Source organism: Corvus moneduloides, chromosome 11, assembly GCF_009650955.1.
Source record: "Corvus moneduloides isolate bCorMon1 chromosome 11, bCorMon1.pri, whole genome shotgun sequence".
NCBI classification, from domain to species: domain Eukaryota; kingdom Metazoa; phylum Chordata; class Aves; order Passeriformes; family Corvidae; genus Corvus; species Corvus moneduloides.
Genome location: NC_045486.1, coordinates 14,317,158 through 14,339,569, shown reverse-complemented (window position 1 = coordinate 14,339,569; position 22,412 = coordinate 14,317,158). Strand labels below are relative to the sequence as shown.

The window sequence follows — 22,412 nt, the reverse complement described above, 5'->3', positions numbered from 1 at the left end:
CTGTTCATTGCATTTCATTCTGATAATACCCAGAGCCAGCCTTTCTTGCAATTTGCTTCTTACATGGCATGCACTGTCCAACAGGTGAATTTTATGACCCTGCCCTGTTTGAGCTGGTCGGGCTCCCTTTTTGGTGAGTTTAGAAGGTTCTGTGGCGCCTGATCTTCCCTGCAGAAGAGTTTGCTGGCAACTCCAGTGGAGATGGGAGTCTGCTCTTCCAGTGATCTGAGTGGCAGTGGCAGTATGTGCTCTCACCTCATGATTCCTGCCAGCTTCCAGGCTCTGCATCCACAAAAGGAATGAAATAACTCTTTGACTGTTCTCCCAACTACCACAAATTTGGAGTGATATAGAAGTGCTTTGTAGGATTGAGATGGAAGTGCTAAACAAAAGGGGGCTGTTTGCTGCTGACTATATTTCTTTTCAACCTGCAGCAGGATGAAATTCAATTTTTGTGTTCGCTGTTTATTTTTTAAAGGGAACTTAAATACCTCCTTCCCTCCTCAATTTCTTTAAACTCAGTACTTCTTTTGAATAATGTGTGCATATGTATGTATGTATATTTTCTTAGTTTATGGGGTTTATAATTAGGGAGAAAAATTATATCAGTGCCTGCACAGCAACGTGACATGCTCTATGATTTCATTTAGCAAAATTATGTTTATCTTATACCTTAAGTATTGCACACAGTTAAATAATTTAAATATGATTTAAATGTATTATTAAATAAATTAGGATGTGCTTACGGAAAAGTATCTGCTTCACATAACTTAGAAAAGTTTCTTTATGGTTTTCTCGGCACTTTGTTTATATAAAAACAGTGAAAAAAAATCAACAGCTCAAACCATGAAAATCTAAAAAGCCAACACTAACATCAGGAAAATTAAGGGCTATCAAAGCAATGAGATCCCTAAAGAAATAAACATAATAAATCTGTAAGAGAAAATGAAACATCTCTTGCCTTCAAAACAGTTTCACCCTTTCCAGTAGGAGGAAAACTAAGCAATCTATATGACAAATACGGAAGCAGCATCATTTCCATTTCCTCTTACAGTTCTCTTTCCACCAGGCATCCTCTTGCATAGAAGAGTCTAGGCATTGGTATTTAGTATTTAGTAATTTTGTAATTATGGTATTTGGCAATATTGGTATTTGATCATGCTGTCAGGATGTATGACTGAAGTGGCACACCCCTGAAATGCAGCTCTCCCAGGTGCTAAGGTTCACTCTGTCAAGTTCTTGTTGTTCTGAGAGTTTCTCTTGTTTCTCATTTTCTTGTAGTGCAGATCCTTCACCTGTGCTCTCCACATGGACACAGAGGCAGACTTTCATCTCTCTGTCTTGATTTGGTTCATAAGCAAAACCTAGCAAGTGTTTTGCCCCCAGGTTATGTGTATAAAAGAAATTCAGAATTTTGTTCTTCTCCTAGCAAGTAGTTTAGTAAATTCCTAAAGCCAAACCATGAGAACAGTAACTAGTTGCTCAACAACGAGACACAATTTTCACTGAGGCAGATCAGCCTCCAAATGAAGGATATTTTTCTATTTTGGCCAGTCTTTCTTATTTAAACATTTTATTAAGATATTCCTAAAATTTGTTTGTGCTAACAAGATTTAAAATTTGTGTTTATTTTCATGTGGATTTTTACACTCTTGGACTTGGCTGCCTATTAATTGGGCATACTGTACGTGTATGCTTTGGAGAAGATCAGTGATAGCCTAAAAGAACATTTGAAATTGCAGTTATTGGACTTGGTTTTGGACAAATTGTCATTACCAACAAGTTTTTGGGCTTCTTTTTGGCATTTACTAAATGTGCATCTGGTACCTGCACACTAAAACTCCCACATTGCTGTGGGGTATGTTTGCTGCTCCTATTTTGTTTGTGTGATATCTAAAATTAATGTGTTAAATCTGAGTTTTAGGCATTGCTTGACTTTATGACTCTGTAAATATTACTTTTAATGCAGTGTATTCATATACAGAATCAGTTTATACACTTAAGGAGAAACACAGGCATATGTGCTACATAAATGAGTTCTCATTCCATAGTCTGTAAATACAGGTTGAGTTGTAGTTTTTATACGTGTTATTCCTTGAGAATCTTGGCAATTGGGAGTAGCTGAGCAATAAAAGCAAAGATATGTGATGACAAGTTTGTTTTGTCAAAATGTTGTAATTTATTTTTATTCTTTCCATTGATTTTGGTGAAAGGTATTATCCTGGCAGCTTCTGGACACTAATAATCTATCTGTCAGTGCAGGTGTGAGAGCCAGAGCAGCAACAGTCTGGGGTTTCTCACAGTGTCCTGCTACCTCCCCACAGGAACCTCTCTAGACTTAGAAACTGGTTTGCTCTTCACACCATTCAACACTGTCCCTCTTTCCCCTCCTTGTGAGAATGCCAGATAGGCTGCACATCTTCTGTCTGAGTTAATGAACATCTTTCCACCACAAGTGAGCTGTAGTCACCACTAACTTTTCCACAGACTACTGAATAAGCATAGTGTCAGTAATTAGGACTTCTGTATCACTGGCTTCCTTTGCTCAGCTCTTTAGAGCATTTCTTTTCCTATGGACTTGACATTTACTTCCGTGGTAAAAAGCTTATTATTCCCACACATTATTTGAAAACCACCAGACCTTGAACTGGTGACAAAACTTTTGAAATTTTATGCATTGAAGACCTCTCAGCTGCTACAGTTATCAGTGGTGGTATTTTATACTACCAAGTAGAAATCCATGGGTGTGATGAAAACCTGGCTGAAAGCAGTAGAGTATATCTGGCAATATATCCTGTGCTTCTGGTAGGTCTTGGAAGTTTAATTTTCTTGAACCAGATTCGTACTCAATTGTAAGTACATTGCAAAGTAGGAGTGGAATTTACTGTATCAGGAAATTGACAATAGGAGGGTTTTCACTAAGATGTGTTTGACCCCTGAAGTTACATAAACTGACAATGCACATTTTGGTTGTGCTAAGTTATTTTCCATCAGTTTAAGGTGGTTGCTCATAGCGTTTGTCCTACAGCTGATGCTGAACACAATTGCTCTGTGGACTTCAGGAGTGGAAGTTGACAGCGTGGTGGTGTCAGAAAGTCTTGGGAATGTCATCTGTAGCAAGAGCAAAGCTCCCCTGGGAGGTGCTGTGATACAGAGCATGGATTTGGGCACCTAGATGGGTGTAGGAAGTTGTGTTCCCTGACTATGATCAGCTGGTCAGGATATGGTCAGCTGCAAACAGTTACTTAAAGCTGAAATAAAATCACTTCAGAACCGGTGATATGGAAGCCTTTCTTCTGCAACACTGGATTGAGTTTTTCTGAGTGAGAAAAAAGCCTATTTTCTAAAATCTCAGGAAGACTTTAGCAATAAAACAACACTGGGGAAATGACACCTGAGCACAGAAACACCACAGTGTCTTAGGCAACTGCTTTGGCTACAAACGCTCTAGTACATTTTATAGGGAATAGAGCCGGACGGCTTTTGCTTTCCTATTACATTCATAAGAATGAAACCAAAACGACTGGATTTGAAGTTGTGAATGCCTTGGAACCCATATAGTAGCATTCACAGTAACAGAGAATCAAGAATTGGTTCACTATGTTGCAGTGTTCAGATTTCAACGTGGTTATCAGCTTCACCCACTGATCTTTTAAGCGGGTTACAAAATTCCCATTTGTTTCTAGCACAAAATAATCAGGTCTTTTAACATCGTTTTGCAGTAAGGCTTTTACTGATATATTTTGCACATCCTGTGCTATAGTTGTTTGAATCATCTTTAGAAACTTTGAGCTAGGTGTTGAACTGCCCCTTTGAAAGTTACTGAAATGGCAACACATTGTTCTAAACCCAAAAACTCATTCCAGACTTTTGTTCAGAAATCTGTCTGTGTACCTTTCTAAGGATTTGCTGCTTATGTTTTCTCTTTTTCTTTTTTTTTTTTTTTTTTTTTTTACCTGGTACACTAGCTGATTTGTCATTTTGTCCTGAGCCAGAATCTTCACACTGGAAGATTCAATTATATTTACTCAAACTAAACACATCTACCTAAAACCAATAGCATCCGCAGATGATATCAAGCCTTTCCAAATAACAGTTCTGTAGTGTTCTATATGATTTTGAGGTTGTTTATTAAAACTCTTCCCTTCTGCCATCACTCTAAAATTTAGTAAATTTTTTCCCTGTTAAATGAAGGGAGTTTAAACTACATTTATTTATTGGTTTTCTTTCTCTTAAACCATAATTCAACCTTAGGTTGTTGTATACTCCCTACAAAAAATATAACCTAGCATGTTGGGGTGCAATATGAATTGTATTTCTGAATATTTGTGTGAGTGCATACTTCAGTATTGTAATACATTTTTATCTTTGGGCATTTAAAGAAACCACTGAATCTATCATAATGTAATAATTACATAAGAAATGCAATTCAAGTACAGATTCTGAAGGGGGAAAGGCTTTGATCAATATTAAAAATTGAGTTCCAATTTTAATAGATCTTTCACATGACATCATAATAGTATATATATTCTATATATAGAATAGTATACAGTATGCATATATACATACTAGTGTACATATATAATAGTATTATAATTGTATTTGATTACCACTGCTTAGCAGAATAATGAAGTCCTCTGATTGACCAGGAAGTTCTGCTGTATGAAAGTGAAAGTTGAGACATCGATTACACTTTCTAACATGAACCAGTCACTAAAGTTAATTAATATATTGAAAAAACATCACATTTAAGACATACAATGTATTCTACTTCTAAGACTAGATATTAAATGAAGCAGGATGGGACTCTTTCATCTATATAGAATTTCTTGATACTCTGCAGAGAGCACCATAACATCTGTAAACTGCCCTTGTCCATGCATTTATCTCTTGCCTCCATCACTGGGTGGTCCAAGTGCACACACAACAACGCTGTGCTTGGATCCCGAGGAATAAAATACTTGAGCCAACCAAGGCTGGACAGGCTGAGCTCTAGAAATTCCTGTCCAGAGGCTGGATTCTGACCATGGTTAAAGGATAAAAAAAAAAAAGGAAGGGAAAAGCTAGGGGAAGTGGTGTATTACTGCATGCCACAGAGGCAGCACAGCTTACACCATGTACTGCTCTGTTTGTCTTGGCAGATCTGGGTGCGCGGATCTGGCTGTGGGCGGGATTCTGCCAAGGATGGTCAGTGTTCAACTCACACCATGTTTAGGTCTCTAGTTATGCGTTTGTCTCCCATGTGCCTCTCTCTGCCAGTCCACAAAACAATGGCTTCCTAGGCATTTCTATTCTCAACACAAGAGAAAAATAATAATGTAAGCAGTACGACCATGTGCTAAATGTTTAGTTGAAGCTACAACATCCAATATATTAGAGATTTTGCCTGTAAGCCAGAAAGAAAATATAGACATAATAAAGAAGCTTTTAGTGATGATTGCTGTCACAAAATTAGATCAGAAAAAAAAGTAGTTTCTGCCACAATGGAATACAACATTTTATTGGTACAGGTTGCAAGGTTTCATGGCATGCAGTGCAGAATGCCTCATGGTGATGCTGAATGCATTTCATGACCTGGTTTTGGCAGCTTCTGGGACATTCTTTTCATAGCTGAATTTGTGTGCTCTCCTTTCCTCTTCACTTGGAAGCAAGGCACACATTGCAAAACATTGAAGTCCCATCTCATATCTCTATTAACCGTCTCTGTTCAGTTGTGTTCCTTTGTCTCTCTGATGATGCAACAGTCAAATGGAAATGTTCAAATAATAGTGAGTTTTATATATTTACACTTGTTGCAAATTATCAGCTAAAGATTCTTTACATCTGTTATAGATTTTAAATGTTTTGTTTATGTGGATGGATAAAGTTAATTGATTGTTCTATGGACAGACAGATTTAGAGAAATAATCACAGTAATTCCATGTACTAGCTCTGAGTTCTGGAATTTACATTTAGATCTCTGAAGTGTTTCAATGATGAATAAGATTGCAAGCATAAGTAAATTTCCCTGTTTGCTATGCATCTGAGGAGGCTTCTAGCATAATTTGATTACAGCAGGTACCTGGAATATTTTGCCTTCATAAAAAGAAGCAAAGACAAACCCATCCTGCTTCAAATATCTGTACTGTCAATGCACTGAAATTCCACCTCTCTCTCCTTCAGAAGCAATGCCATGTTACAAATCAGTTGTGCACTGAGATGCTGGGACTGCAGAAGTGCGTTTCTGCTTTTATTGAAGTTCGAGTGGTCTGTTGTGAGAAGCCTCTCAAATGCATAGGCTCTTTCACTTTCTGGGGCTAAATGTGCTGATCTTAGTCCAGAACCAATTGTTTAAGCATTGTGTTGGATGTGTATTCTCCTCCTCCTCCTCCTCACATTGTTTATGCCATTGTGTGTTACACTCTCTGTGTCTCTTCCCTGGCTCCTCCCAGTTACGCTTTTGCTTTGTTCTGTAGTTTGCCAAAATCCTTACAAAATTTTCACAGTATTTCTTATGCTCTTTTGTGTAACCTCTATTTTAATGATCTCATTCCCTCTTTCCTCCCCACCCCGATGTTACAGTTTTTATTTTCCTGTCCACTTTGTGAGCAGACTGTTCCATATCGTCACTTTTATCCCACTGTGTTTTCTTCTTTTAGTCAAGCAGTTTTCTGTTCTTCCCTGTAGAGTTACACTTTATGACTACCAGGCCATGTGTAGGACAAACAAAGAGAGTAGCGACAGTGCCCATAGCTTACTGGACGTAAGTACTGCACATTTTATGAGCGTCTTTCCATGCAATCATCAAAGAAAATTTTTGCAAATACCTCATGGCCTTTGTAAGCCCATTATTTTGATTTGGAATGCCTACAGCTCCTCGAAGGGTGGTTCATTATAAACTAATGTAAATTGTTCAGTTTTCAATCATTTTAATGCTGGGCCACCATTTCTGAGGTTCTGTCAGAACGTTCTTTGCACTGTATGAATCTGCCTTCTTAGGAATTTGTAAATTTGGCAATAGATTGTGTTTTGTCTGGGGGACCAGAATCACATATGCCTTTTCTATGTGTAAACATGTAATTCAAATTAAAAGTTGAGGGGTTTTTATATGAAAGGAATGGTTCATTGACAAGGCATGAAAGTCAGTGATTTTAATATTTTCTTTTTCTTAACATTTAAACGTGTCTCTTAAAGTAGGATTTCAATGCATTTAAACTCTTGTGTTGCAATTTGAATACAAACCCTGTCCCTCTGCAAGGCTTGAGTAGAGACAATCTGGGTTTTGCCAGGGCAACACTTCCTTGTTGCTAAATTCTATATCAGGGTAATAACCCCAAGGACACTTTATAACCATGCATCTGTTTTACTGATTGCTATAATAATCTATCAGAACTGATCAGGTTCTGACAGAGGTTTTGCACGTTAAAAAGCTACTGTTTTCACAAATAGATGACAGTAATAGCATGAAAAATTCCTATGTAAAGGGAACAGCAGCAAAACACTAGCAGTTTTGCCAGCCTGGAAAAATTACCTGATAGTATTTTTAAATGCACATCTAACTAGAAAAATGCAGATCTAACTAGAAAAAAACCTCCACCCTTTAATAATTTTGTACATTTGGGGATGTTTTCATTTACATATTTACATGACTCTGTTTTTCAAATATCTGGACTTCTAGCATTTATCAGTTTGTTATCCACTAAAGTCTAAACCTAAAAAAAAATACTGTCTTGACATCATAAATACTAGACTGCAATGAGACCTAAATTATTCGTGAAATAGAACAGGATGCTGTGAAGCATATTTGCAGGGAAAGTCTTAAAATATTTTACAACTCTTAACAAACATCTTTTATCCAAAGGCTTGGGCTTCAGTTCAGTTTGCCTAAGCACTCAGCATGTAGAACTGAAGCATTATCCCTTAAAAAGTGGGCTCTAATCCAAAATATTTTTTTTTAATTCCAAATTTTGTCCAAGAGAAAAAACCCACATCTGCTGTGGGATCAACTAAGACATATCAAGGATTTTTTTTATTTAAATATTTATTTATTTTATTATTCATTGTCTTTAAACCTCAAATGAGTTTTGGTGATCCTCAGTATGAAAAACTAATGGAGTTTTAGGTTATTTTATTATTTTCTTGTTGATTCAATCACTTCTATCAGCCATGACTATTAATAAAGACAACTTGAATTAAAGACAGGTGGTGCTAATTCCTCGTTTTTCTTGTTTTTTGTGCCCAGTTTTTTACATATCAGGTTACTAAGCAGTATTCAGTGTAACTTCTGCTGAAGCAAAAGGTTTGCTCACAAATGTTTATATTTCCTTTTAATAAATATGGTTTTATAAATACAAGAATAGAGACAGGGACAAGATGGAAACTCCCTAAAAAGTTCCTATTCTAAGCAGCATAAAAGTGGAGAAGAGGCATCAGAAACTCTACCCCAACCTTTTATACTGTGAGAGTAAGACAATAAATTAGGGATGGACTAGACTTATAGATCACCTTGTCCATTTCTTTATCAGAATAGTATTGCTGCTTAAAAGCTATCCAGAGACTTTGTTATTTAGCACTTTTTTGTTTTAATTGGTTCAAGATCTACATGATTCTTCAGAGAACCATTTTGTTGCAAATGTAGCAGTGCCATGGGAGTCACAGAACCAAATTCTTCTGGCTCTCAGTTGTGGTTTAAATATGTGGAGAGAATAAAACTCCTGCAGTTTTTGCTGCAGTTTTTGAAGAAGGAACCGTCTGTGAGTGGAAAAGGCTCTCAAGTAAAATCACATTTCATGAGAATGAATTTATATCAATGTAATGACAAGTTTTTTCCACCAGAATTACAAAACAAAATATTTTTTTTTCATTTTCTGTACACATTAATGAATTTTTTTCTGGTAGATTGGGTTTTTAAATTTTAGTTTAGTTCTAGTATTAAAATAGTTACTTAAACAAATGGTATATTTTACACTAAATAGGTATTTTTCATAAGTAAAATAATGCATTATTTTACACTAAATTTGCCATTATGCAAACAAAAGTATACAGCAAATTTAGTTACTTGGGCATGAAATTTCAGGTTTTCTGATTTGAAATGAAAATAAATGAGATGTCCCACAGGGTTGGCATTTTATTTTCTTTCCCCTCTGGGAAAGTCTTGTAGCTCTTTCTCTTTTCCTATAAGACAGGGCTCCACAGGTGAAAATCGTTCCTGCCTCAGATGTTGTGCATTCTGCTGGGTTGTGGTTTCAGCCTTCCATGGCACTGACTGAGTTCTTTGAGTCTGTGAGTCCTCAGCTCTGCACAGAAACTTTCTCTGTGGCCCCTGAAAATTTTAAATGCCCTGTTATTGTTCTGCCAAACAGCACTGCTTCAGTGAGTGCTGATTCGGGGTGGTTAAGCGTGATTTTAGATATCTGAGGAGTCCTGTCATTATGACTTCTCTATGGGTTAAAATACTTTGTTTGTATCTAAGAGAGTCTGCAGAATTTTGTGCAACTAGGACACCCTAACAAAGACAAGGGAGACAAGGAGAAATTCCAAATTTCTGGAAACTGACTTTTCTGCCTTTCTTTCATAAAAGATTAATCCTATTAATAGTCTTTTCAAAAATGAAATATTCAGAATGTATTAGAAGTACTGTAAACAGAGGATTTTCAAAGGATTTGCTATATTTGTTATAATCCAGAAAAACAGAGGGAGGAGGGAAATAACTACTTAAAGTGCTTAGACCTGGACTGTCAAATGACACAGATAAACATTTAGGTAAATTCAGACTTCAGAAGCTTTTCTGAGCCTAATGAGACAGGCAATGAATAGAGATTTGCATTATAGAGAGGCAAGCCTGTGAATTGCAGCCCAAGAAAACCTCATATTATCTACCCGAGCTGCTCCTCCAGCAATAGCCTGGGAAATAGGAACCCCTAGAGGTTAAAGATTTAAGAATCATTTGCAAAAACTTTCCTTTTCCCACTGATAATCTGTGTATGTGACCAAGTATGATAAAAAGGAAATTTCATTGCTATACACTTTAATAATCAGTATTAAATCAGTATAACAATATCAGTATATAATCAGTATAACAATATTTCTTGTTCATAAAAAAAAGGGTTTCTTCTGCTCCCCATGCATTTGAATATCCATAGCATTTTTTATACATGAAGAATTCAGTTAGGATGTAAATGCTGCATATTTTACCTTTTTATTAAATGAGTTGCTTCTCTTCAGCCTTATAATGCCTTCTTTGCTGCAGTAAAGTGGATTATGACTGAACTTGTCTTGTAAGTAGATTTTATCAAGAACTTAATGAATATTTCTATGAGTTATTGAATATTTGTACTTTTGAATATTAATATTTGTACCTTTTGCATTTTGCCTGCATTGTGCTACTTTTATTACATGATTTCAAATATAGTAATATTTGTCAATTTTTTTTCCAATTTTGCATTTTTAAAATCTGACAAAATTTTGGCTTTTTAAATGCAGTTCCACTTACATTGTATTATCCATGGTCTTCACTTATATCTGCAGGTCTCTGTTTAGCAGATCACAATATACAGCCCAAATTTCTTTTTTGTGGTTACTGTTAAATTTTAGATACATGATTGGCTGTTTGTGATGCTGCTTGGGTGGGCTGCTGACAGAAGAGAAATCTGTTACCCTGATTCACTGTATTGTTTGTCACTTCATAAAATTCTGTAAGATGGACCCTTTACAGTGCCAGATAAGGTGTACTTGGATGTTGCTGAATTTTTCTATCTCTATTAATTCTTCTAAAATTCTCCATTAATTCATAATGATCATTATCTTTAAGAGAAGGTGCCTAAGAAATAACAATATCATATGGAGAAGAGGAAGCCTTAAAATGTGTCGTGTTATTAAGCTTTATGATTTATTATTGTTCTTATCTGAAAGCAGAGATGCAGATTTGAGTGAATTTTATCTTTACTGACATAGAACTGATTTTTTTCTTGCAGTCATTTTGTTTAATTGTAAATTGTATGAGCTTTTTTCAAAGTTCAGAATAAGAGTTAAGGAGAATTAACTGAATGGCTACTGCCAGAGGGCGGAGACTGATCTGAAATGCAGCTTTCAAAGTGAATATAAGGGAAAGAAATTGTGTTAAAATGAGATTGATGCTACATGTAACAGCTTTGAAAATGTCAAAAAGCCTTCTATGTTTAAAAGTGTTGTAGATTCATGGGCGTGTGATGAACTGGATGTTGGTTTCACATTCTTTACTCTTACAACAGTTGATTGGCTGACACCTTTCAGTTCATTCTTCCAAGTAAATCATGATATATTTTAGTGGGAAAATATGTTCTTTACAATTTAGTTAGAGTTGATTAGACAGTGGTTAATCTTTTCTGCTCTTAGAAATAAAACAGCTTTATTATTTCAGTTTGAGAATTAATAAAAGAATTTTATGTGTACTTCTGTATTGTGGCCAGGACAGTTATAATTCCATGGCATTTTACAAGAGTCATGCTTTGACTCTTGTAAATCATGTTTTGAATTTAATGGAAATTTCAAATACAATCAATACTTTAAATTAAAAATGGGCAGATCTATGATTTATTGATGGGGTTAATTTAAGAATAAGTTTTCAGAAGTAAAAGAAAAAAAAAACCAGTTAAAATAGGAAAATAGCAGTAGTTGCTAATCCCAGAGTTATGCCAGTAACTTGAATTTCAGTTCTGTGTTAGCTTTTATTTAAAATAGGATTAATGTTATCAAGCTACTGCCAGCTTAGTGTTTTGAAAACATTCTGTGGGGTAATATGAAAACTAATAATTTCTCTAGGTTCCTTGTGGAATTCAATCTATGCAGTTGGTGGCACTCTGATCTAACAGCTAAAGGTAAGTGTAATTTTTTTCCTGGCATAATGGCAGAAATGTCTGGAGTAAATTGGACTTTGGGAATTCAGATGTGTGTACACTGTTTTAGATTAAATAATAAACATCTGATAATAGTTTTTTTCCCATGCCAGTATCCTCTTATTTGCTAATGTTTCCTAAAACACAAGACAATTAGGATCTTCTATGAATAACCACAAAGTGCTTGTGTGCACTCTAGGAACACAGTACACTACTATAACAGAAAAGTTAAAATAGTAGATAACGATTAAATATGTTTTTAAAAACTTTTCCCTTCATTCCAAAACAGCCATTGTGAATAAAGCAATTGCACTGACCTTTTTCTGTTATACAACCTTTTTTTTCCTAGAGCTGCTATAAAATGTAGTGGGATTATTGTGCTGGAAAATGCCATTTCAAGAAAATTGTACAGAAATAGGACCATCTTGATATTATTTCATACAAAAATAATTTTTAAAGCTTAAGAGAGTACATTTTATGCTAAGCAAGGCTGATTAAATCTGCATTTTTTTATAATTCCATTCAAAATAGGCATTTAAATGAATTAAAATTCAATTTACTCAAAATAATTTTTTAAAATGCAGAAGATTATTTGAAATAATGGAAATTTTTAATAGTTCCACTAAGAATGGGAAGTTTTCAGTGTAAGTTATCTGTTTATATTTTAGCAGACTTTTTATGGCATTTTCAGAAGTGTTGCTCAAAAGTAAAGGGCCACTTTACAAGAGCACTGCTCTTCAAGTGACAATTTAATAGGCAAATTGTGCTGTGTGTCATTGACTGGTGTAAGGATTTACACTGAATTCTTCATATTTGCATATTTCTTAGCAAAGCAGGGGATAAAATTGCTGCTTTAGGCTTCATTTAATATTTGCATTGCCTGGGTACTAGGCTGTCTTTATGCCAAAATAATGTCCTGTCTGAAGCTAAGGTATCAGTCAGGCCCCTAAAAACCAAGACCCACTGTCCAGTGATTTCCTTAAGCATGAAGAGAACCATCTCCAGCACTGAGGCTGTGAAGGACAGTGAGGTTTGCCCAGAAAATGCAAAACTGTTCCTCGAGGAATGGCAGCTGTGCCAGTCCCAGTCCTTGGTTTCTGCAGAGCAGCCAAAGCAGCCAGAGTAGGAAATAAATAATTGTTTATCAAGTGTACTGTACAGCTATGCCTTAATATATCCTGACATGAAACATCCCGTGGCACTTACATTGTATGTTAGATAAAACATCTTCCAGAGCATCCCTCTTCATCTCATGGAAATGAATGTCTGATTTGTATTTTAAGAGTGCACTAACTACAGAAGAGGCAATAATAACTTACAAGCTTCCTTTTCTTAAAAATAGAACTATTAGTGCAGCACTTTAATGAACCAGTATTATTGAGGAATTTCCATTCATGTTTTAGTTGACAGTGAAGTTTTAATTGCACAAGTCACTTGCTCCATTTCTTTGATGAGTTAAGGGTGTTGGAAATACCCCCTCATCACACTCATTGAAATGTCATAATTTTATGGTAGTGCTTGCCCAGATCATATCTGGTTAGGTAGCAAGGGATGGTAGTTTGGAGCCAGCATATTTTAGGAAGCAAAAGCAGAAGATATTTCACAAGACAGCAGGAGAGAAAACCACATGCTTAAGTATGTTCTTCTGGAGATGCTATGTTACCACTAAGAGCTGTAATTATGACTGCACTTAATGAAATTAAAATTAATAAACTTGCACACTTATTTTTTACTTAAAAATAATTAAGAAAGCTCAGGAAAAAAAAAAATCCGTTCCCCGAGTAGAGAAATTGCTTCCCACTCAAATTGTGACATTAATAGAATATAACATACTGTGAAGATGCTGGAGGGTCCACACACACCTGCCCATTTGCCAAAACCTACTATGGAAAATACTTCTGCCCAAGGTCTTGTAATCTCAATCACATTTAATAAATGAGTGAAAAGAAATCCTAAACCTTGGACAATCCCATCATCTTCTGGACTCTAGTGAGGTGCAGGGAGTCTGAGACCAGTGAACCTTTGTCAGTCCCTGTTACACAAGCTGTATGTTGGTACAAGTGAGGGTAGACTCAAAACTCAGGTGATAAATTCCAGTCATTCTTGACAACAGATAAGGAGAACAGAAGAGAAAGGGAAGAGGTGCAGTAGAGCTAGTCAGGCAATTTTCTAAAAAATACTGAATGATTAAATACGTCGCAGCCATAATGAAAACATCAGAAATAACAAAACTTTTCTGACCAGCTTTAGTGCCTCCTTTGAGATCTGTGAATTTGGTGGAATATTGGGTTTTTTTATTATATACAAAAACTGTGAACAGTTCAGCAATGCATGTCCTGGTGTGTGATTGGAAATGCAGATGTGCTCGCTCCCCGGCACTGCTCAGTGGATGCACCACTCACTCTGAAACAGATCATCTCCAGGGGAAGGTCTGTCGAGACCAAGAGCCTGTTCAGTGTAATCTATTTTTGTCATACCTCATCTTGTTTTCTCACTTAGCAATTAGTTTAAGATAGGGTTAACATTTGTGCTGATGTGCAAAGTATATCTCTGTGTGAAGGAAAAATGAAGGGGTGGGGAGGTAAAAGAAAGGGAATGAGGGAGAGACATTGTGTGACAGATACTTCAGTGTGAGAGTCAGAAGAGCTGCTGTCCTGTAGTTTGACCTTGAACCAGCCCCACTGCTTCCTGGTACCTCAGTTTCCCAATCTTTAAGATGGAAATAGTGACTCTTTTTCCTTGCATTGCAAGGACTTCAGATTAAAGGTGTTATGGAGCCGTAATTATTACTATTTTGGGAAGCAGATAACAAGCATTGTTGTTGGATAAAGTAACTCTTCTGCCTCTCCCACCCACGGAGTTATTTTAACTGATGAAACCCTCCAAAGATTCCCAAGCTAATAATACAAAATAGATGTTTAGGCTTCAGTAAAATATAGCACAATTTACATATCAAATAAATGTAAACTCTCATGAATAAAAGTTAGGGATGCACAGCACCACTGAGATAAAAATGACAGTAAATCCAGCTTGAATCTGCACAGAAAGAAAAAAAACTCATGCATAAATGTAAATTAGGTTGGCAATGGCTAAACCATTAATAACTACTTTAACAGTGATGTCTTGTAAAATTACATTCCATGGATAAACTTTTTTTTTTATTATTTAATTGAAAAAATAGTGTTATGCACTGCCTAGGAAATCTCACAGGGTGGCAGAAGCTGAGTAACATTTCCGTTCTCCACGAGCTCTGTAGCACAGCATCTCATGTTGTTCACAATTTTGTGTGCTGTTCTTCTCATGTTAACATCAAGATGTTTTTTCCTGTGCCTATAGCGCAGAGGTTGAAACAAACCCTAGAGCCCTGTGATACTGAATATCCAGCCTTTGTTTCCGAGCGCACTATAAAGGAGACCATGGGGAATATTGCTTGCGATGACTGTTTCAAGTAAGCCCTTTCAATTTTTTTTTTATACAACTGTTTGTGACAAAGCAATAAAACTGAATTATTCAAGGCTATGTTGAAGAACGTGCAAGTCTGTTGTGTTTTATCCTATGTACTGACCTCTGTCAGGGTGTCATTTCTCCTGTTACAGGGGTCACTTAAAAGTTTGATGCTCTTAAAGCTGTGCCAATTATTTTCTACCAAAAAATGTCAAAGCAGTAGAGGCTTATGTTAATTTCAAATAGTGAATGCTCTAATACTTTTCTTAAATGCAGGCAGCGTTCTAACGGCATAGTCTGTAAGATTTAGATTCAAAAAGGTAAGTGCTGTTCAGTCTCCTGTCCAGGAGTGAAACCCTGCTGGATAGGTTAGGAATTCCCTTGGGGTACAGTGAGATCTGGTTGTTTTACTGGAATGCCAAACAGAGTTTCCTTCTTAGAACTGTTAGTCTGAAAGAGTGGGAGAGGATTAAATCTATTCTCCAAACTTTCAGTGCTGGGAAGCTGAGTTAATAATAACAAATCTCACATGACAGTGCTGTAATGTCAGTTCTACCAGTGCTGCCGTAAACTTGTCCGTTATAGAGCTTAAAGAAGAGGAAGACTTCAGTCTAGCTTTCCTCTTTCACAATGAAAATGTGTTTTCTCTGCATCTGGTGCCCATGTGCTGTGACATTTTGACTGTAGTGCTGGTACCTTTTAATTGTGGAATTGCACAGGCATTGTTTATGCAAATTTCTGTATTTTGATAAGTCTCTTAATTGGATTTCCTTTATGCTGAGAGGTTGTCATCACCAGTGATATTAGTATTTACAGCAATAATTAGTCTATCAATATAAATTTCAGGAAGAATTTATAAGTTAAACAAAAATTGTTACAACTCTTCCTTTCCAGGCTAAATTATTTGCAATTAGCAAATAAAGGTGAAAACTTCACTTTGAAGTCAATAAGTGTGCTTCTAGACTTACTCCTAAATTTTCTCCTTGATATTTTCATTCATTACTTTAAAACAGGAAATAGGAGTAAGTACACTGGAGATAAATTTTAAGTGCTAATATTCACTTTTCATTTGCTACTGACCAGCTTTCAAGTAGAAAGAAATTGTTAATGTCTAGTATGAATAATTGGTTTTATATGGCTTTGTGGAATAGAAGTATGAGAGTGCTTTGTAAATTGATGCTCTGGAACCCTTTAAGTGCAACAATAGGTCCCACTGCCTAAAAAGTACAAACTCAACAAAATCAAGCCGTGATTTTTCCACTTGACATATCAAATACAATGAAGGTTACACTGCTGTGAGTGCTTTGTGCCAGCATTGTAGAATTTAAGCAGCCTTATTTTATGATAATTTAACAGAAGGTTACTGAGAAGTTGTGCAACAAATTATCATGCAGCCCTGGAGGTGTTCAAGGCCAGGTTGGATGGGGTTTTTCAGCACCCTGGTCTAGTGGAAGGTGTCCCAGCCACGGCAGGGGGGCTGGAACCAGATGGTCTTTAAGGTCCCTCCAAACCCTAACCATTGTATGATTCTGTTTAAATATTGCAAACAGACATGATTCCATGCAAAGAAGATTAATTTAACAGGACTAGGTTTTCTCAAAGGAATGCAGATTTTTAGTCTGTGTTCCTAGGTAACTTCAGGTCAAAGGAAGTAAGTTTCAAAAATAATAAAATTCTGCAATACTTGGAAAGCACCAAGCTGGAAACTGAGTTTAGCGAAAATTATAGTATTTCAAAAATAATGCACTAAGATCTTTTTCATAGAAAAACATTTTGTGTTCCACAGTGGAAAAAAAAATAAAAGAAAACCCTGCAAGTTGCAAACTGATCTCAAGGCACCCATTATTTTTCTCCACAAGCAATGGCAAAACCTAAAGAAATAATCCAGAAGAACTATTAGATTCTCATGGGAAAGTTGTTCGTTACACCATTTACCCACTGTCATTAACAATCTACAAATTGCATCTAAGATTGCAGACTGCATTCGATTCCAAATATTTTTGTTATAACCCAGGACACTTTCCCGCAGAGCAGCTAAGGAATTTGACCCAAAGTCCTTTGTAGACCTACATCTTCTGACCCAGTTTTCTGTTTCATGGCCTCAGTACCAATAAATATTTTTACAAGCAAGTGTATTGCTTAATATTTGTAATTTAAGAATGATGGGCTCAATCAGAATTTTGATTCAGTCTTTTATAAAGTAAGTCTGGAACTGGCACTCTGTCCAGTGCTTAACCTGTGCAGCATCACCTTGAGACTGTGGGATTATTTTCTGTGTCGTCCTTGAATCTTGTTATAGGTTAATCTGTGACATATAATTACAAACATTTATTGCAAATAGAAAAAGATGCTTGTAAATATTTACCTGATTATGCACCCCGTGGAATATTGAAAAACTTTGAAAGACTCTAGAAAAGTTGATATATTATGAAGGGGTTTGCAAACAAAAGTTGTGCAAATGCTCTGCTTTAAGCAAGTTTGTGTCAAAAGTTACTCCAGTCCCTGACTTTTGTTCCTGCAGTGTCAGGCACTACTATAGAGCCCTTGTCTGCAAAAGGAGACTAAAAACAGTCTCTTAGTAGAAGTAAAAATGATGACTGATGTTAATTGAAACCATATAATATTACTTAGATAAGACTTTGGGGCACAAATACTGTGTTTTTGCTAACAAAGTCACAGTCATAGCCAGCAAGGTCACAGGGTGAGGGGCAGAGGCTCAGTTTTATTCTGTCCTGGGTGTGCTGTTTCTGATCTTACAGAAATACTCTGCCCATGCTAAGGGGGACAGTTAGCAACTACAGTAATGAAAATTCATAAACATTTCCAATCATAAATTTAATCATGGGTGCTTGGATTTAAATTAAAGTAAATCACACAGTAGAAAGGATTACCTGCTAATTACTTTGTTAATGGCTGGCTCACGTTTTCAGCAATCTCTGGGATCTCATTCAACGGAAGGACACCTATACACTTAAGCAGGCTTTGAGTCAGGCACTAAATATATACAGACATATAAAATGCACTCCCTATACGTAAACTTATCTCATACAAGCAAAAAATAAATGCTACTTTGGGATAAATTGCAATGTTTAAAAACGATTTTCAAAAATATAGTTTTTTTTAAGAAAGCAGGAGCCCAAAAGAAAATAAGAATTAACATAAGAATGTCATTAGGGTCAGGGTTTGGCTGTCCCACCCCATAATTTGTTGTTATTCAATATCCCAATGATTATTAAATTAATCTGTTATTTAAACAGCAATCAAAACCAAGTCAACCCACATTTTCTAAGCACTGTCAACAAGACAGGCAGACTGGGATTTTTTGAAAAATCTGAAATGGTTTCATATTTTCCAGTAAGCTATTCCCTTTTATAGCAAAAAATCTAAAAAACTAAACCCCATTACTTCTGAAAACTCATATGATAGACTGTTCTATCACAGCCTCAATGTTTAAAGTAATTAATTGCTAAAGAGAAATATTTTTTTCTTTATCACTCTCAACTGGCACTCTTTCTGTGGTCGGAACTATACTAGTGACAGATGTACTTGGTATGGGCTTTAAAGGTGTTGTGCTGCTCAGAAATGAGTTTTTGATTAGATATCAAGTTTGAAATTTCAGGCTACATAAGCATCTCAGTGCTGCTTGTAGTGTTATGAAGTATTGCCCCAATACTTTAGCCAATTTTAAATATAAGTGTGCCAACCAATGTTCTTCAGCAATGTTCACTGGGTACCTCACCAGTTTTTGCCTCCTGGGGTAACAAAATTTAGTTGCACTAAAAATGTCTCAGGAAAGCATCCTTAGAATGTCAAAGTTGTTATGAATTAGAAAGGATAATGGCTGTTATGATATTTGATCAGAAACTGTTTGCCAATCTATTTAGTATATCCTCTCATCTCTTTGGGGAACAAACAAAAAAGGTTTTGTCTAATTGCTAATCTCATTTATGAATGAAAATTCAGATGTTTTCATTAAGATTGGTTTAGGAAAATACCATTAATTTCAGTTATAACTCGGGCTACTCCAAGCGTGGGTATCGCAATTTAGTCAAATGACTATTTATACTTGAAGCATGTATGTTAAAATTTCAAAGTTGTAAGGAGCCAGTTGAGTGCATAGTTGCCAAATTTGTGTGTTTGCTGTAGAAACTGTGGGTATACAGATTAGGCATCAGTTGCACAGCCAAATGCTTAAAAATCTGCCCTTTTAACCTCTTCTGTTCATGTGTGATGACATATTGGACTTGGATGAAGATCAAAAATCTGGCCTTACTTCCAAAAAATCCCCCTTCTCTTTTAATTGCAGCACTCATGGGTCCACAAGGTCAATACCAAAACCCCAAAGAAACTGTTTTGTTTCCAGTTGGTTCTTTGTTCACAATCTTAAGACACAAAACAAAGAGAAAAGGAAATATAAGAAAGCCATATTCCCACCAGGGAAGCAAGGAAGTATGTAGGTACAATCACCCTAACCCTGGGAAAGATTTATGTGTATTTTAATTATGCAAGATATGAAAGATGAATGTGTTTACTTTACCTTGTTGGGCATCACATGTAAATTGCCTGTTAAAATGTATAGGAACTACATATTTGAATAAACACTGTCCTGTGTATCATCTATTTGTCCCAATAGAGTGTTAGAAAGCAGACATTAGTTAACAAGGAAAGTCATCAATAAACCAAATTGCTTCTTTTGCTTTCTCATAGACTGGGAATTGAATGCTGTTTATTGTCAGCAAAAGAGGTAAATGGCAATGGAAGTGTAGTTCAGGATGACAGTGAACGCTTCATGTGGATTTATAATGGCTAATTTCAGACTTGTCCACTAAGTGCACAGATTTAGCAGTAACACATAAATAACAACACAAATTAGATGCAGAGTGCTCAGGGCATGAGTGCATCAGTGTCAGGAATAGTGCAATCTTGCAGACATTAAAATGGTAATGGTTTTGAAAACCCACTTAATTCCGAGACATACTGCCATTTGCTAAAATACTTCCGCATTTCTTTCTCGGTAGAAGCTTGCCAAACTGCTGTACTCGATCATGTTTAAAATGTGTAAATAAATACACAGTTCCATTTCCCATGAAATAAATAATCATTTGCCTTTTCAGATGTAGTTATTTTGCTTCTAAACAAACCAGCTTGCCACATAAAACAGTCAAAGCATCAAGGGCCAATTTCTTCTCTTTCGGAGCTCTATCGATGTGTATCAGAAAGTCCTTGCATATGTCCTGGAGCTGTTAGGGCAGTAAATTATAGGCAGTCTTCTAAAAGATGTTTTGGGTTGTATTCTTTTTACTGTGTCCATCTTTTATGATCCTGAGGAAAATGCTCTCTCTATTTGCCCACCCTTTGTTTAGCCCATACCTTTTTGCACCATTGCTTTTGCAGCAGCTGTGCCAAGTACCCCCGTGAAAATGTGCACATGAATGGTTTTGACCCGTGCCCATGTTGGGTCACAGGTGTGCTGCAGTCAAACTGCTCAGGACTGGTCTTTAAAATGTTGAACAAGCCTTAATTTATGAGAACTTGCTAACATATGCATGGAAGTAAAGGAATATCTTCAAGGGAAACTGTATTTTGCATGCCTCAGTGGTTCAGTGTTGAAGTCTCAAGGATCAAAATCTAAGTATATGGAATTATCTGGTACCTCTGTTTTGAAAAGCAGATCTTCCGGACTTTCAGAATACTTACAGCTGTTAAAAAGTCTTTACATTTGAGGCAACAGCAGTATTTCTAGAAACTTATTTTAGCCAAAACCCCAAAACTCCAGAAGGTCCAAAAATATTTTTTTCCCTGTTCTTTCCTTGTAAAAAGTATCAAATTATGCAATTTAAACTGCTAGAATTGTTTATTAAAGGTCTTTATACTTAGCTTAAAATGTTATATTGTGTGTTACCCACACTTCTCCACTTGCAGGCTGAGTAACTTTCTCTTCACTTCAAAGGCACCAGTGATTATAATGTTTGTCATGCAGGTGTAATTTAAAGTCACTGTATGGGCAATTTAACTCTACCCTTTGATAATGTATATTTTGAATGACCAGTTCAGGAAACACTGTAAATTACTATTTTCGCTTAAGAAAAAAGGTATATAAAATAATAGGGCAAGACATATCTAAGTTACCAGGCAGGTCTGTGCCTGCCAGTCATTAGTTTAACAATCCCTGGGACAGTTTTCAAGGCTGGGGAACTTCTGTTTGCTTGGGGTTTTTGTTTTTAAACAGACATCTTCAGTACTGCTTTTCTTTTTCTTCTTTTTTTGTTTCAGAACTTTTTTAGTATGCTTGTTGAATTCTGGGGCATTTTAGTTGTTTATGCACAGAATGTCACCCTGTGTCTCCCTCTGTAAGCACTGTAAAATCTTGTAGATACCTGGGCCTGTTTCCTACCAACTGAGTGTGTTAATGTCTGAAGTTTTGCTATAGGTTTTCTTCTCGCCAGTAGGATGAGATGTGCACTCTTTCTCTTACCTCACCACTTCTGATAAAACCTCTGCAGGGGAAGATGATGAAGATCTGCACCCATTCACTGTTCATAATAAAATCAGTACTCCATTAAAATACAAATAATAATCTACTTAAAAGTTAGCTTAATTTTATATTTTGAACAAGTATTAATAAATATTAACAAAATGATATATAGTAGCCGATGCAATGAAAGGATGTTTTGTAATGACAGGGGATTAAAAAAGTTGTATGAATGCCATAATATATAGAGCTGAGTAGTAATATATATTATTTTTGTTAACAATGGCTTGGGATAGAAAAAATTAATTGAAATTGAGAAATGATGCGATGAATTTTTAAAGCCAGGCACACTTGTGAATAATTGCTAATGCTAGAACATTAGTTTGTAATATATTCATGTTATTGGCAGATGAAAAACAAAGCAAACATGGCTTAGACATCTTCACATGGAGCACTTTCCTTTTTAAAGGGTTTGGGAGAGCTTAAAGGATGTTTAAAAGCCTTTAAGTTAGAAGAACGACATGAATATTAAGATTTGAGAGCCATGCAAGGAACATTTGTATATTACGTAAGATAATATAGAATTTTAGCTGGCTATGGAAAAGATGGCATATAGTGTGCTTTTGTCTTTCAGATGTGGCCTT

General features: G+C 36.0%; 1 protein-coding gene across 6 annotated transcripts in view; it reads left to right on the top strand.

Annotated features, from left to right (window-relative positions):
- Nucleotides 1–22,412, top strand: part of CACNA2D3 (calcium voltage-gated channel auxiliary subunit alpha2delta 3) — a 398,896-nt gene that overhangs the window by 363,958 nt on the left and 12,526 nt on the right. For 4 of the 6 annotated variants that reach the window (XM_032120750.1, XM_032120749.1, XM_032120752.1 and 1 more), the window contains 4 exons: nt 6,667–6,742; nt 10,204–10,256; nt 11,779–11,834; nt 15,189–15,300. In XM_032120750.1, coding sequence (XP_031976641.1) covers nt 6,667–6,742; nt 10,204–10,256; nt 11,779–11,834; nt 15,189–15,300 — 297 coding nt within the window. Of the gene's footprint in view, nt 1–5,141; nt 5,188–6,666; nt 6,743–10,203; nt 10,257–11,778; nt 11,835–15,188; nt 15,301–22,412 lie in introns of those variants that run through there. The other 2 variants (XR_004242342.1, XM_032120753.1) reach the window with 2 other exon arrangements.